This window comes from Lepidochelys kempii, chromosome 7 (genome assembly GCF_965140285.1).
Source record: "Lepidochelys kempii isolate rLepKem1 chromosome 7, rLepKem1.hap1, whole genome shotgun sequence".
Classification (NCBI taxonomy): domain Eukaryota; kingdom Metazoa; phylum Chordata; order Testudines; family Cheloniidae; genus Lepidochelys; species Lepidochelys kempii.
In genome coordinates this window covers 96,653,487-96,667,978 of record NC_136386.1, presented here as the reverse complement: position 1 = coordinate 96,667,978, position 14,492 = coordinate 96,653,487, and the positions used below count along the sequence as shown (strand labels likewise).

General features: G+C 40.8%; 1 protein-coding gene across 9 annotated transcripts in view; it reads right to left on the bottom strand.

Moving 5' to 3' along the window:
• Nucleotides 1-14,492, bottom strand: part of CFAP46 (cilia and flagella associated protein 46) — a 141,051-nt gene that overhangs the window by 124,057 nt on the left and 2,502 nt on the right. For all 9 annotated transcript variants that reach the window (XR_012160032.2, XM_073353952.2, XM_073353955.2 and 6 more), the window contains exons 4-6: nt 14,227-14,358; nt 9,302-9,366; nt 8,659-8,823 (exon numbers count right to left, since the gene is read on the bottom strand). Coding sequence is in view for 8 of the 9 variants with exons in the window: in XM_073353952.2 (XP_073210053.1) it covers nt 8,659-8,823; nt 9,302-9,366; nt 14,227-14,358 (362 nt within the window). In the remaining variant the exon portion in view is untranslated. The remainder of the gene's footprint in view (nt 1-8,658; nt 8,824-9,301; nt 9,367-14,226; nt 14,359-14,492) is intronic.

Below are 14,492 nucleotides of genomic sequence, written 5' to 3'. Positions count from 1 at the left end.
CTGTCTTGACCTTACCTCTCTTTGCTAACTTAAGGACTTTCAGAATTTATATAGCAGGGGACTAATAAATGGTTACCTTGTTTTGAAAAGGCTGGCTAGTATTGCTGCAAGTATTTACGGACAGCATAGTGCCCTGAAGGAGTAGAGGACAAGTCTCCCACAGGAGTCTGGCTTGGCTGGATTCGCTGCAGGGAACCACAGAGAAAGATAGGGACCACTTGTGCCTAAAGGCCCAGTTTCAGAGCCCTAGAGGCTGAAGACCTGTGTGTGTCCTTGGGGTCTGGCACACTAAAGAGGTCACTCCCAAGGGCCTGGTTACAGCCTGGTCATAGACCAAAACCTATAGATCCGTGATACCTGGCAAGTCCGAAAGCAAATAAGTGAACAATTTGTCAGTTTCTGTTGCCATACTGGCTCTTTTTTGGCAGGGATAATCTACATACTTGGCACTTTGTTCCTATCAGCTTTCATTGGTTTGCAAAGATTAGTAGTGCTGTTCCTTTACTGGCCCCCTGATATACTGGCTCATCCAGACAAGGTATAGTTTGTTTGGGATCAGAAAGCCTAGCTGTGAAGGAAATTCAATGAAGTTATTTGTACACGCATGAAACTAGTGACATTTCAGAGACTGATGACATTGGCAGAGAGTGCAAAGGGAATGAGTGTGCTCAGGAATAGCCAAGCATTCTTCAGTTTTAGAGGTGGTTGGCTAAGGTTTCTGGGTTTGATACTCAGACCCTGTCCAGGAGATTCCTAGAGTCATGACTGACAGTTGCCAAGACTAGACTGGATAAACTCAGAGTGCATCACCCCAAACCCAAATGAGTTTGGAAGCTAGGTTGCCCATGAGAAAAGGGTTTGCCTTTTTGCAACAGCTGCCATCTGTGGTAGCTATGTCTTACAAGGGCAAGGCACAGTTCAAGCTATGGAAGAGGGCTGATACCTAAATGAATTTTCTGCCACCTCCCAAAAAGCATAAAGATTTCAAGAAGATTATCTGTCAGGGTTTGGACACAGCCAGGCATCTGATGCACAATATCTTATGATGTTGGTGACACAATAATGAGGGTGATTAGGTACAGTGTCACAGAGACAGCTTATAAAAATATTATTACAGAAAATTCCCACATTTGTCACACCTGGGAAATGGAAGAACTGAAAAAGCCACAAAGAGATCAAGGGAGAAACGAGGCAGAAATACATCATGAGCTCGAATGGTCTGCAAAATGGTTATTTCAGGTACTACTGCAACAACAACAGTCAATGAAAAATGGGGGCAGCACTGGTACAGTTAGTTGGTGCACATATGGAACAGCTTCAACCAATTCAGTGTGCAAAATCCTAAAGAGCTTTTGGAGTTTACACCTGGTCTTATTCAGGGAATCCATACGTGATAGTTTACTATGATGGATATCTTTGGATAAAAAATTCACTGCATTCATTTCAGACTTTCCTTATCACTGGCCAAGGGGAAAAACAACACATTTCTATGTTCAGTTCTACAAAACTTCAGATGAAATACTAATCTATGGACAGAATTACAAATGTCAAACAACTACAATTTCTCCATTCTTGTTTTTTCTCATAGGCAATACACCGGACCCTCGCTAGAACGTGGGATTTGGGATCCATGACAAGTACTGTGTTATAGCGGGGACCGCGTTAAAATGAAATTACTGTATACAGTAAATGTCACATCCATAAAGTATAGAAAACCTTAGAAAATAAACTCCTACTTGAAGGAAACAATGAACGACAAAAAAAAGTGTTGATTTATTAGAGATTTAAAGTTGACATTACAATAAACTAGTTTAGTTTTTCTTTAAAAAGTTGGTGAGTTGCTTTTGCTTCTTGCTGCTGTGCTGCTTCCACTTAGCAATCTGCAAAAGACTACTTAGCTGCATAATTTTTATAGGCTCAATGTCTTACGTCTCAAACCATTTCAAATCAGTCTCTAAGCCGGCTATGGTTGCAGTTGACATTGGAACGACGTCCACTTCATCTTCCTCTTCTTCTTCCACGGCGAAGGCCAATTCTTCAGCTTCTGGAATGTTGTTTGGTCGTACTGCCTGAAGAATTTGGTCATCCGTTAGACTTTCAGCAACGGGACAAAATTCTTCTGCTTCATCATCACCTCTTATCCAGGACTCGATATTTTGTGGCAGTACAGTTACCGCGAGCCAAGACAGTTGCTCGCACAGCTCCTGCATCCACTCCACGTCTGTTCTTCCAACTTCCTCCTCTGTAAATCCCTCAAAGTCGAATTCCTTGTCAGACTGTGATCTGCTTTCTTCATTTTCTTCCAGGAGCGGATGACCAAACTACTCTCTCAGTTCCACCATCCAACAGTGGTTTATTGTTTTAGCATGTAATAAATTCCAGGAATCGCCACCAATGTAAAAGAAGTCTTTTATAGTCAACTTCTTCAGAAAATCGGTGACAGACAACTCGCTTTCTATCATTTGTTGTACCAAGTTCCGTCAACAGTGCTGCTTAAAAATGGCGATAACACCTTGATCAAATGGCTGGATTTTGGAAGTCATGTTTTTAGATAAGTATTCAACCCATATTTTACTGTCACAGGTTTTGAGTCTTTTGGCCGGAGGATGCACTGGACCGTTGTCTAGCAAAAGAACGGCCTTTTCTTCTAAGCGTTTTGCCCGCAAATGCTTTCGCACAGAAGGGACAAATTTGGTGAAGAACATTGTTCAAAAATCTCTCTTGTCATCTGGGAATTTTTGGAGTTCTTGTACAGGCAATTCACATTTACGTGATGAAAGCACAGAGGCATGCAAGACTTTCCAATGCACAATGGTTTTAATTTATGCTTGCCTGTTGCATTCACACAAAATAATAAAGTAAGGCAATTTTTTACCTGTTTATATCCTTCTTTCTTATGTTCATCTGTTCTGACCACCAGGGTTTTAAACGGACAACATTTTATAATTGTCAAAAATATAAAGGGAAGGGTAAACCCCTTTGAAATCCCTCCTGGCCAGAGGAAAAATCCTCTCACCTGTAAAGGGTTAAGAAGCTAAAGGTAACCTCGCTGGCACCTGACCAAAATGACCAATGAGGAGACAAGATATTTTCAAAAGCTGGGAGGAGGGAGAGAAACAAAGGGTCTGTGTCTGTCGGTATGCTGCTTTTGCCGGGGATAGAACAGGAATGGAGTCTTAGAACTTTTAGTAAGTAATCTAGCTAGGTATGTGTTAGATTATGATTTCTTTAAATGGCTGAGAAAAGAACTGTGCTGAATAGAATGACTATTTCTGTCTGTGTGTCTTTTTTGTAACTTAAGGTTTTGCCTAGGGGGATTCTCTATGTTTTGAATCTAATTACCCTGTAAGGTATCTACCATCCTGATTTTACAGGGGTGATTCCTTTACTTCTATCTACTTCTATTTCTATTAAAAGTCTTCTTGTAAGAAAACTGAATGCTTTTTCATTGTTCTCAGATCCAAGGGTTTGGGTCTGTAGTCACCTATGCAAATTGGTGAGGATTTTTACCAAACCTTTCCCAGGAAGTGGGGTGCAAGGGTTGGGAGGATTCTGGGGGGAAAGACGTGTCCAAACTACGTTCCCCAGTAAACCCAGTTAGAGTTTGGTGGTGGCAGTGGATATTCCAAGGACAAAGGATAAAATTAATTTGTACCTTGGGGAAGTTTTAACCTAAGCTGGTAAAAGTAAGCTTAGGAGGTTTTCATGCAGGTCCCCACATCTGTATCCTAGAGTTCAGAGTGGGGAAGGAACCTTGACAATAATAAATTCCTGTTTCATCTGCATTGTAAACCTGTTCCTCCAAGTAACCCTCTGCCTGTAAAATTTCCCTCAGCTTCGCAGAGTATGATTGCGCATCGTTGTCGTCAGCAGAGCATTTTTCCCCCAAAACTGCAATCTGAGAGATTCCGTGTCTTTTTGAAATCGTCATAGCCAACCCAAACTTGCCTTAAAATTGCTGAATTTGCCTTTAAGTTCCTGGTCGATTTTTTCCACTTGCATGGCTATAAGCGGACCAGAGATCAGAATGCCTTTCTGCTGTTCTTGCACAAACCACGTGAACACTACAGAATCAAGATCAGCATCATTCACTAAATGGGCTCATTTTCTTTGAAGGCCACACTCTTCATCCAGGTTATGAATGTAAGTTCTGAGCTTGTCAGCATTCTTTAGCTATCCACGAAAGGTGGACTCGTTAATGCCAGTATCGAGGCTAATCTTTGCCTGGGTTTCGCCATTTCTAAGTCGTTCATCAGCATCCAATTTCTCCTGCACCGAGTAAGCCTTCCTTTTGCCTGACATTTTTGACATCTTTCTAAAGATAAATACAGTACTGTACCTGTAAATTTTTATTATATTACATTTGTATGGCGTTCTAGGCCTACAGCAATCATTTTAGGGCTTGTCTACGCTACTGTGCAGGGTCAATCTAAGATACACAACTTCAGCTACATGAATAGCTGACGCTCTCCCGTCAACTGCACTTGCACTCCTCGTTCTGGTGGAGTACTAGAGTTGACAGGAGCGTGCTCAGTGGTTGATTTATTGCGTCTATACTAAAAAAAAAAAATGGTACTGTACTGAAATTTGGGATCTGTGGCCGCGACCGCGTTATATCAGAATTCGTGTTATATAGATGCACATTCTAGTGAGGGTCTGGCATAAATCAGTTGGAAGAAGTTTCCTGTGCTATCTTTCTTAAGTATTTCAATGGCACCATGGCATCTAAGCACGGACTATCTTTCAAATCCTTTGAAAAATATTACAATGTGGATACCATTAACCTAGCTTCAATTCTGCTTTACACGGTAAGTTCTAGAAAAATGCACTGATGATGGTTTTCTACCTAAAACATTTTTTTCTCTTTGCTCCTACTGCTTTTCTTATTTATTTTTGTGAAGATTTCTGATATCACTTGCTTTTCATATAATTAGAAATGCAGTAAACCTACTCACATTCTGAGCTGAGTTATTTTCAACATTCCTTTTTCTTGGTGACCATTGACCTGCAAGTGTCTTAGCCTCTGTATGCTCTTCAACCCAGAGAGACCCTGAGAAAGTACTTTTCAACTCCATTGAACTAAAATGCAAAAAGGATCAATGCCTTTTCACTGAGAACACCAGATAACTTCTCTGTTAAAATCCAGGACTGTTAGCTCAAGCAACCAAGCCAATCTCAATTGTGGAAGTACCAGACTAGGAGAGAAGAGGTCTTTTTAGCAGGACCTCATATTGTTAAAGGAATTAGGTCCCAGACTTATTTTGTTGGAACCCACTGTTGTGACCGGCTGAAAACTGCTTTAAAATAATATTTCAATATTATCCAACCACATAATTTTCCCTTTAATTCAGGAAATCTATCGGAGCAAATTTTTCAAAACTGGCTTCCACCTGTCCCCAAAGTACACCTTCATGTGTCCTTTTTGAACACTAATACTTAGGCACCTGAGGGACAGAATTCACACACAAAACACACATTCAAATTCCATTTACATCCCAGTGTTAGTGCCAGAAAAGAGTGCATGCAGATGTCCTCACACACAACTTCAGATTAAGGTCTCTGACAATTCAGCCAGTGAAATAACATTTGGAAAGCACCCACTGAGCATTGTTTAAACTAGATTCTGTATGGTAATGCTACAACTACCATGCATCTTTCTGCTGTTCTTATTGCATTTAAATGCATCTTTATGTAATTTTTCTAAAAAAAATCTGTCTTGGTGGTCATTTGAAAATTTAGTGGCACTAGCAAAAAACAAACCAACAAAAAAAGCCCAAACCAAAATAACAAAAAACACAACAACACTCCTCGATCATAAGCTGATTCATTTATAAGCCGACCCCCACAAGATGGACAATAAAAATCGAAAATTTTTATGACCCATTCATTAGTTGACCCTATAATTCAGGGGTCAGCAAACTTTGGCTTCTTGCCCATCAGGATAAGCAGCTGGTGGGCCAAGATAGTTTGTTTACCTTGAGCATCCGCAGGCATGGAGGTAAACCCAAGTAAACAAAATGTCCTGGCCCACCAGTGGCTTACCCTGACGGGCTGGGACAGCAACTGGTGGGGAAATTTTGGGGATGGGGGAGAAGCTGGGGGTCAGAAGAGTAACCCCTGTGAGGACCCCTCACTTGACCCCACCACTAACTCAGGATCTCCTCACATGACCCCTCCCTGTGTAACCCCTCCCTACCCCATCCCTAGCCTGGGACTCCACACTCTCCCCATCCCATCCCTTCCCACCTTACCTGGGGAGGGCCAGGGGAAGATGCCAGCCCCGGAGCTACAGCTACTTCAGAGTCTGGGGGGACAGCAGCGTGGCCAGAAGAGGAGAGACTCTGGCCCCACCTCTTCCCTTCTGGCTCTGCTGGCTGAACTGCCCCCTCTGTTGGGGGGTGTGGGCGGGGTTGTGTCCCACCTCTTCCCCTCTCCATACCTGTTCATAAGCCGACCCCCTTCTCTGATGCTTCCCCTATTTACTGAAAAAATTCGGCTTATGAACGAGTATATATAGTATAACAAAATCCCATATTTTTACCTATCTTTTTAAGTGACATTCTACTTTGTTTCATGTTGAATTTTCCTCTACAAGCAATATGGACTTTTTAGATACCCTTAGTATTTGCATCTCTGAAACAGAGATGATTATAGACTATATGTAACTACATCAGAATTTTTTTATTATGAGCATCAATAGTTAAATATTCTGCCCACAGATAATTGTTTAACCTAGTGCTCATTACTCTAATTACTGAACAAATAAGATATACAGGAAAAATCTAAAAGTTCTATAAATATGAAAAAAAAATCAGCTGGTTTAAATCTGATCTATGGCACTAGGGAACTTTTCAGGATGCCAAAATAATTAATCATTTCTCACAGTGTCACATGACTTAAAATCTAGGTCCACAGATAATTTCAGAGAATAAATTTAAGTATTAACTACTGAAATGGCTGAACACCACAATGAGTTCCTCTGCTACTGTGAGGGAAGATCAAAACTGATGGTTTAAATCTAACAACATGGTATCTGAAGTTCTTTCACTTCCTTTGTCTATTGACTCCTGCTTTGGAAAAGAGGGTTGCTATAGAAATTGCAGAAGCTATGACAGCACTGCTAATGCTCATGCCAAAGGCAATGTTAACAAAGACTGTGGATCAAAATTTAGCTTTAGAGAATAATTAGAATGAGACCTACTACTTTTATACTTTGGGACACGAGGCCTGTGGCTTTGGTTCAAATTAGTAAGGAAGAACCTTTAAGACACCATGGAAGAAAAATGCTACTAATACTCACTAATAAAAAATAAGCTTAAACAGAATCAGGTTACTTTGATGAGAATTTCCTTCTAATATATAATCCAGTAATATATGCATGAATTACAAATTGCAAAATGAGTTCACCATATTTTACAGTCATAAAATGTGCTGTCTGATAATGAAGAATAATGTTTATACCCAAGGATGTCTCAGAAATATTATATCTCAGATAGCTCTTGTAACAAATGATACATAGCTGGTCACGTGGATAAAAAAGCCCACATACCTCAACTGATTAAACACTAGTATTCATTTGTGTGCCCTTTACTCTAAAATTTAGTATTTAGTATACATTTTCCAAGTGTCACTTGCTAAACACACTTATTTCATGAAATTTCATTTTGACGTACAGCTACATTAAACAGGAGAAAAAGTTAATATGAAAATTTAACCTTTCACAAATTCACTTGACCTTTCACTCATTCATCTGAGAGAAAGGGAGCTCCTCTGGCTACTGGCCAGACAGCACTTCAGGGCCTTCTTAGCTATGCAGCCAGAGACTGCCCCTATTCTTCCTCCTTGGTGACAGTTTGAATGTCAATTTTTAAGGGGTAAGGTCATACATTTTGCCAAACCCAACTACCATATAACGCAATCAGGCAAAAAAGAAGGAAATCAGAAATACTGAATATGCTCCTCTCTGACTCTCCTGGCAGGGACAGGAACCTCCCACCCTCTCCAAGGATCAGGGGACAGGAGATATGTCTGTTGCCCCAGTCTAGGCTAGGGATTTTTATCTAAAGAAAAATGGTTCTTAAGCCATGATGTAGCTAGTTTGTCTCCTAACCTAAAAGGACACACACAACAGTTAATTCAGCACCACAGCTGATTTAATCCAAAAGGTTATGATGCCTCAGACTGGAACTGACTAGATATAGAGAGTAAAAGTTTCCTTCCAAGAGTAATTCCACAACTCCTTTACAGACAGGGATTTTTTAAATATATATTTTGACCATATGAAGCAAGACAACCTGTTGCAGAGACAGTGACTATAGCTTTCTAACTCTTGTGACGTGTCAAATCCACGGATGTCACTTCCATTTTAACCACAATACAAATATCAAACTGGAGTACCTTTAGTACTATATATACAGTTTTATTAGATTTTATTAAAGAACAGTTAAACAGTCTGATCCTGCAGTTTTCTCTATACAACTACTGGTCTATGTACAAATTATGAAATTCTGCTCTATGATTTACAAGTTGTACCATACTCACAATATATTTAGAATAATATTTAATATGCCAGTTTGTGATCAAAGATAACCACAAATGGGAGCTACATGCTCAAAAGGACAACAGGACCCTGGTCCTAAAATAACAGTTCAAACTTACATCATGAGTTCTGCTCGCCATTGCTTGTCTTGCTCTTCAGCTTGATTTAATGCTGTTACAATCTGAGATAGGCTGGGAATAAGAAGGTAGCGGAACCCAGGTTTAAGATATGGCCTTACAACCTGCCAGTAAAGGACTGAAGCATTATATATCAAAAAATAATATCTGAAAAACAAGAAATAGGATTTTATAATCTGAGATAAACATATACTTATTTAAAAGGCTCTTTATGTAGTTTCTAAACAACAAAAGTAGGGACTGCGTCTTTCTATTGTTTGTACTGCACCTACCATCCTGACTGAGGATGGTGGGCACCTCAGGAATATATCAGTGAGAGCTAACCCTGCACTGTCCTTCCCACCAGCAGAGTTATAAAATGGAGGGACATAATCAGCCATATATATCATATTAAAGCACATTTATATTCATCTTGTCTTCTTAATACTGTTCTACTATTATTTTTCATAGTGAAGCACTAATGTTGTTACAGGAAAGGAGTAGGACTGAGACAGATATGCTCCACAAAAAGATCTGTGTTACCCAGAGCCCCACAAAATGAAAGTATGAGAAGCAATTATCTTAAAAAACTAGGTCAGTAACACTGTTGAGATTTGGAACTGTAACCCCTATCAGATAGTTTTACCTTGGATCGTGTATTGCAAAGTCTAATGCTTTCATAAGGTACATCACAAAGTTCTCAAACTTTTCCTAAAAAAAACAAAGAATTGTTAAAGCTCGTTTGACACATATCTTTATTAATCACTGCCATATTACTAATAATTTTCAGCCTATTATCAAATTATTTTTATTGCTACAGGTGGGGCTGCCAGTACCATATAATATTAAGGTTGTCTTATTCTTTCCATTAATAAAGACCCTACTAGAGCTGCTTATAACATTGCCAAACTTTAACCATTTAGGCTGAAATTTTTGCTGACATATGTTTAGAAAATTTCAGCTTAAAACATTCCTTACACAAAGACCACTCTTCCACACCCCTCCCCCATCCCAGGGAGTCAGTCATTTCCAAGAACAAGGACAGCCTGTACCCCATGTTCACCACTTTTATAAGATTATGATAAATTTTGTACAAAGTATGCCTTGTGAGTTATCATTGTAAACTCATACTCTGCTGAATATTATCATTCTGTTGAGATATGTGTAGTAACACTATGTGTAAAGTTATAAGTTTCTACGGCATGATTGTCTGAAATATGTTGTAATTCCAGGTAACGCCCACAAACCAGTTTCTCAGGGTATGGCTACACTATTAGGCTTTTAGTGACACTGCTGTGCGGCTACAGCCATGCCGCTAAAAGGCACGCAGTGTAGCTGCTGTTTGTCAGCAAGAGAGAGCTCTCTTGCTGACAAAAGACTTCCACCTCCCATGAGTGGCAGTGGCTTTGTCAGCAGGAGAGCACTTCTGCGGACAAACAGCTGTTCACACCAGCACTTTTTGGTGGTAAACCTTTTGTCATTCGGGGGGGGTATAGGGGGTGTTAACACCTTTGAACGACAAAAGTTTTGCCCACAAAGTGCCAGGGAAGACAAAAGCCTTAGAAACAAAGACCCACTGGCACATCAGCAAGGTGTTAAGGGGCCATTACCTATTTAACTGTCTATTCATCAGCGGGGGGTGGGGGGGGGAAATAAACAAGAAATTTACACTGCAACACAGGTATGTTTCTAACCTCAAGTCCACAAGGGACGCCTGTCACCATGACTCAGCAAGAATGTTTCTAGCACAAGAAATTGACTTATAATCTCTCTGCTCATGTCATCAATGAACACATGAAGAACTGAACAAATGGGGGAATGGTCCCTAGCTGGAAAAGAAATCCAGCCTGTGAACTGTTGCAGTTTATGGTGAGAGAAACATTTTGCTTTTGAGTTCATTTAGGTATTAGCATGTGGTTTTAGTTCTTTTGTAACCAATCCTGACTTACATGTATCTATACTTGTAAAAAAAATCTATCTTTCTGTAGTAAATAAATTTATCTTACTGTGTTATCTTAACCAGTGTGTGTTTGAATTAAAGTGTGTAGGGAACCTCTATTTGAGAATACAAGATTGGTGCATTATTACTTCCCAGCGTTGGAATGATGGACTATCTATGAGCTTGTACTGTCCAGGAGCATACTGAGCAGTGCAAAATGCTCATTTCTAGGGAACAAGGCTGGGACTAAGAATTTGCGGGTAGTTCATGCGTGGCTGGGAGAGCACTCGTGTATTTAGCTGAGAGTGAATTTACATGCTGAAGGCTGCGTGACCAGACAAGGAGTGGCTGTTCTGGAAGTAAAGCAATATAAAAGGCACCCCAAGCTAGAGAGTTCTGGAGACATCGCTGTTGAACAGTTCAGATTGTACCCTGGGGAATCTGACACAGGGAAAATACTTTTTTTTTTCTCACTTTAAAATTCTGTTGACCTTTTATTTGAAAGGCACCGGTAAGTCTATAATTTGGAGCAAGCAGTTGAAATTTGGGATGGGGAAGGGGTGCGGAAGAGTAGCCTTTGTGTAAGGAACAGGTTTCAGAGTAACAGCCGTGTTAGTCTGTATTCGCAAAAAGAAAAGGAGTACTTGTGGCACCTTAGAGACTAACCAATTTATTAGAGCATAAGCTTTCGTGAGCTACAGCTCACTTCATCAGATGCATCTGATGAAGTGAGCTGTAGCTCACGAAAGCTTATGCTCTAATAAATTGGTTAGTCTCTAAGGTGCCACAAGTACTCCTTTTCTTTTTGTGTAAGAAACGTGGCTTTTTTCATCCCTGTAAAAACCCACTCAAATTTGGCCAAGTTATAAACCTTTGAAAAGTCACTGTTCGAACACGCTAAGTAGCAACCTGTTATATTTCAAAGATTCATGCTCCAACCCAGGACTGTGCAAAACTTTCCCTGTAATGGGAAAGAGCTTTAGACTGAAAACCTGAACTGAGAGCAGGGACCCTATCTCTCCGTGCTCTCAATGACCCTGTGCCTGGATGAGGCAATTTGGAGGAGAAAGCTGCCTGATTCAAACTCAGAGGGGACAAGACTGTACCAAGGGGTGTGAAGATTGTGGGGAGTAGATTGGGACAAGACACCTGGAAGGCTGGGACTGGATGCTTGGGGGAGAGAGGGAAACTAGGACTGGGAGTTGGGACAGAGGGAGAGACTAAGACTGGCTAGGCAAGGAGACTAGGACTGGGAGCTGGGGAGAGAAATAAGTGGGGGAACTGCAAGCCAATAAATTGGGGAAAGATTGAGATTGTACGAGGAAATGGGTGAGTGAACAGGGACTCTGAGCAAGGATGTTGGGGACAGAGCACCAGTTGGGTGGGGAAAGTAAGTTTGGGGACAGAAGACAGATCTAATGAGGAGCCAGGGTGTGGGGGAACAACTAGGAATGGCTGGGCAAAGAGACTGGGACAAGGAGAGCTCTGAGTTACTACAGAGAATTTTTTCCCAAGTGTCTGGCTGGTGGGTCTTGCCCACATGCTCAGGGTCTAACTGATCGTCATATTTGGGGTTGTGAAGGAATTTTCCCTGGGTCAGATTGGCAGAGACACTGAGGGCTTTTTCGCCTTCCTCTGCAGCATGGGGCACTAATCATTTGCAGGTCTAAACTAGCATAAATGGTGGATTCTCTGTAACTTTAAGTCTTTAAATCATGATTTGAGGATTTCAGTAACTCAGTCAGAGGTTATGGGTCTATTATAGGAATGGCTGGGTGAGGTTCTATGGTCTACAATGTGCAGGAGGTCAAACTAGATGATCAGGATCATCTCTTCTGGCCTTAAAGTCTGTGAGATGAGGGCGGTAGGAGGGGGGGACCTGGACTACATGGTCAAGAAGACTGGGAACAGGGAGTTGTGGGGGGTGTGGGGGAAGACTAGAACGGGGAGTCCAGACAGAAGGTACTCCCTCCAGAGCCTGGCCTGGAACCCAAGATTCCTGAGTTTTACCATTCTTCCACTGTCAGCAGATATCAGTGAAACTGACTGGCAAAATGCCCCATTCAGCTCTAGGAATGATCTACTTACAGGATGATAACCTATGACAGTTATTTACTCCATTAGCTCAAGTGACTAAGTTTTGGGTGATGGATCTAAAGGTTCTAACCTTATGATTTATGTAGGTATAAATGTAATGCAGCATGGTGGAATTTCTGTTTTTTCACTTAGGTTTTTCAGAAACCTGGGAAATTACACACAAATATGTTAAAAGAACATTTTTAAGGTTCCAGAGTCAAATACTCAAAGGCTAGGAAATGCCAGAATTTAAGGTCACCTGTGCAACTTAATTTGCTCCCCTTCTGTGAATGCTTTATGATACTGTCTTTAATTACGTTATCACATACTACTTTTTTCCAAAGGACTCCTGTCTGATTCAGTGCACAGTGAATAGACTGCCTCTGAAAACAGTGCTGTGTAGTGAAGAAGACTGTTTGTAGGACCCCTGTTTCATCTGCTGCAGAAGCTGGAAGATGCATACTGACAGACAGTGAATTGCAGGAAGAGTAAAGATGCTGGCCTGAAGAATTTCTGAAAATCTAAATCAACCAGAAATCTGTATACTCACTGAAAGGAATTTTTAAAAAAGTAGTAATATAAAAATTCAGTGTCCTCCATTTTAGGAAGTTGTCACACATAAGTTACTACTATAGAAGGTCAGAAATTTTCTGATGAAACAGTTTAATCTGAAAATACTAATTCACTGAAGCAAAATGTTTCATCAAATCTCTCAGAGATTTGACAAAATTTCTGTTGAAACACAGGAAAACTTGCTAGTTTTCCAGCGTCCACATCTCCAGCAGGGAGCATGCAAGCCCCCAGAGCCAGGGCTTTTGGGGCTGGCAGGGTCCCTGCTCTGTAGCAGCAATCTTGGGAACCCTGCCTGGAGTCAGCATTCTCAAGGCTACTAGGCTACCAGCTCCATGGCAGGGACCCTGCCATTGTCCAGAACCCCAGCTGGAGCAAGGACTCTGGTGCCTGTTAGGCTTCCCACTTTGGGGGCAAGGAGTTTGCCAGACCCCGGAGTCTCAGCTGGAGCTGGGGTCTCCATTCTATGGCAGCAGCCCTGGGAGCTCTGGCTGGAGCCAGTCCTATGACTTCCAGCTCCATGGCAGGGGTCCTGGAAGCCTTAAAAGCCCTGAGAGCTCCAGCTAGGGGACTAGCTGCTGTGAGAGTTCCAGCTAAGAGAAACTGACATTCTTGTCAGTTTCATGGCTGCTATTCAGTAAATTACAAGAATGTCAGTTTTGCATATTTGTTTGGGTAACACTACATCTTGGTGTTTCTAAAACAAAAAATTCAGGTTATCTCCAGTTTGTGGAGAAATGTTGGTAAATATGCTTTTGTTCTAATTTGGAACAAAAGTAAATATGATAGTACCAAAACTTCTGGTAAACCAAAATCTCTACGTTTCAGCCAGCTCTACCTACTACCCTTACAAATATATTAAAAAAAAAAAAAAAAGAATTGAGAACAAACATTATTTAAAACTCACAATTTAATTTAACATTGAACTATCAACATTCTTAAAACTAGATGTTACCATAATGTTAAAATTCACAATATTTTCTCACCAAATTATCTGTGGAGAGTGGGCTGTACAACTGGCCTTGGCACAAGTAGGCTCTACCCATAAACTGGTTTACAGGATGGCTTCCTTTAAAGTACATCTGTAGACAGTCACTGCTAATTTCTGGATACCCCAACTAGAACAAAACATTATTTTAAAGTTTTTTGTTGGGTTTTTTTTTTTTTGTTAAATGAACAACAATCCAATAAACAGTTGGTCAAGAATGGTCAGCTTTTAAAAGTGTGTGTTTGGTGAGACAGCAGCATGTAC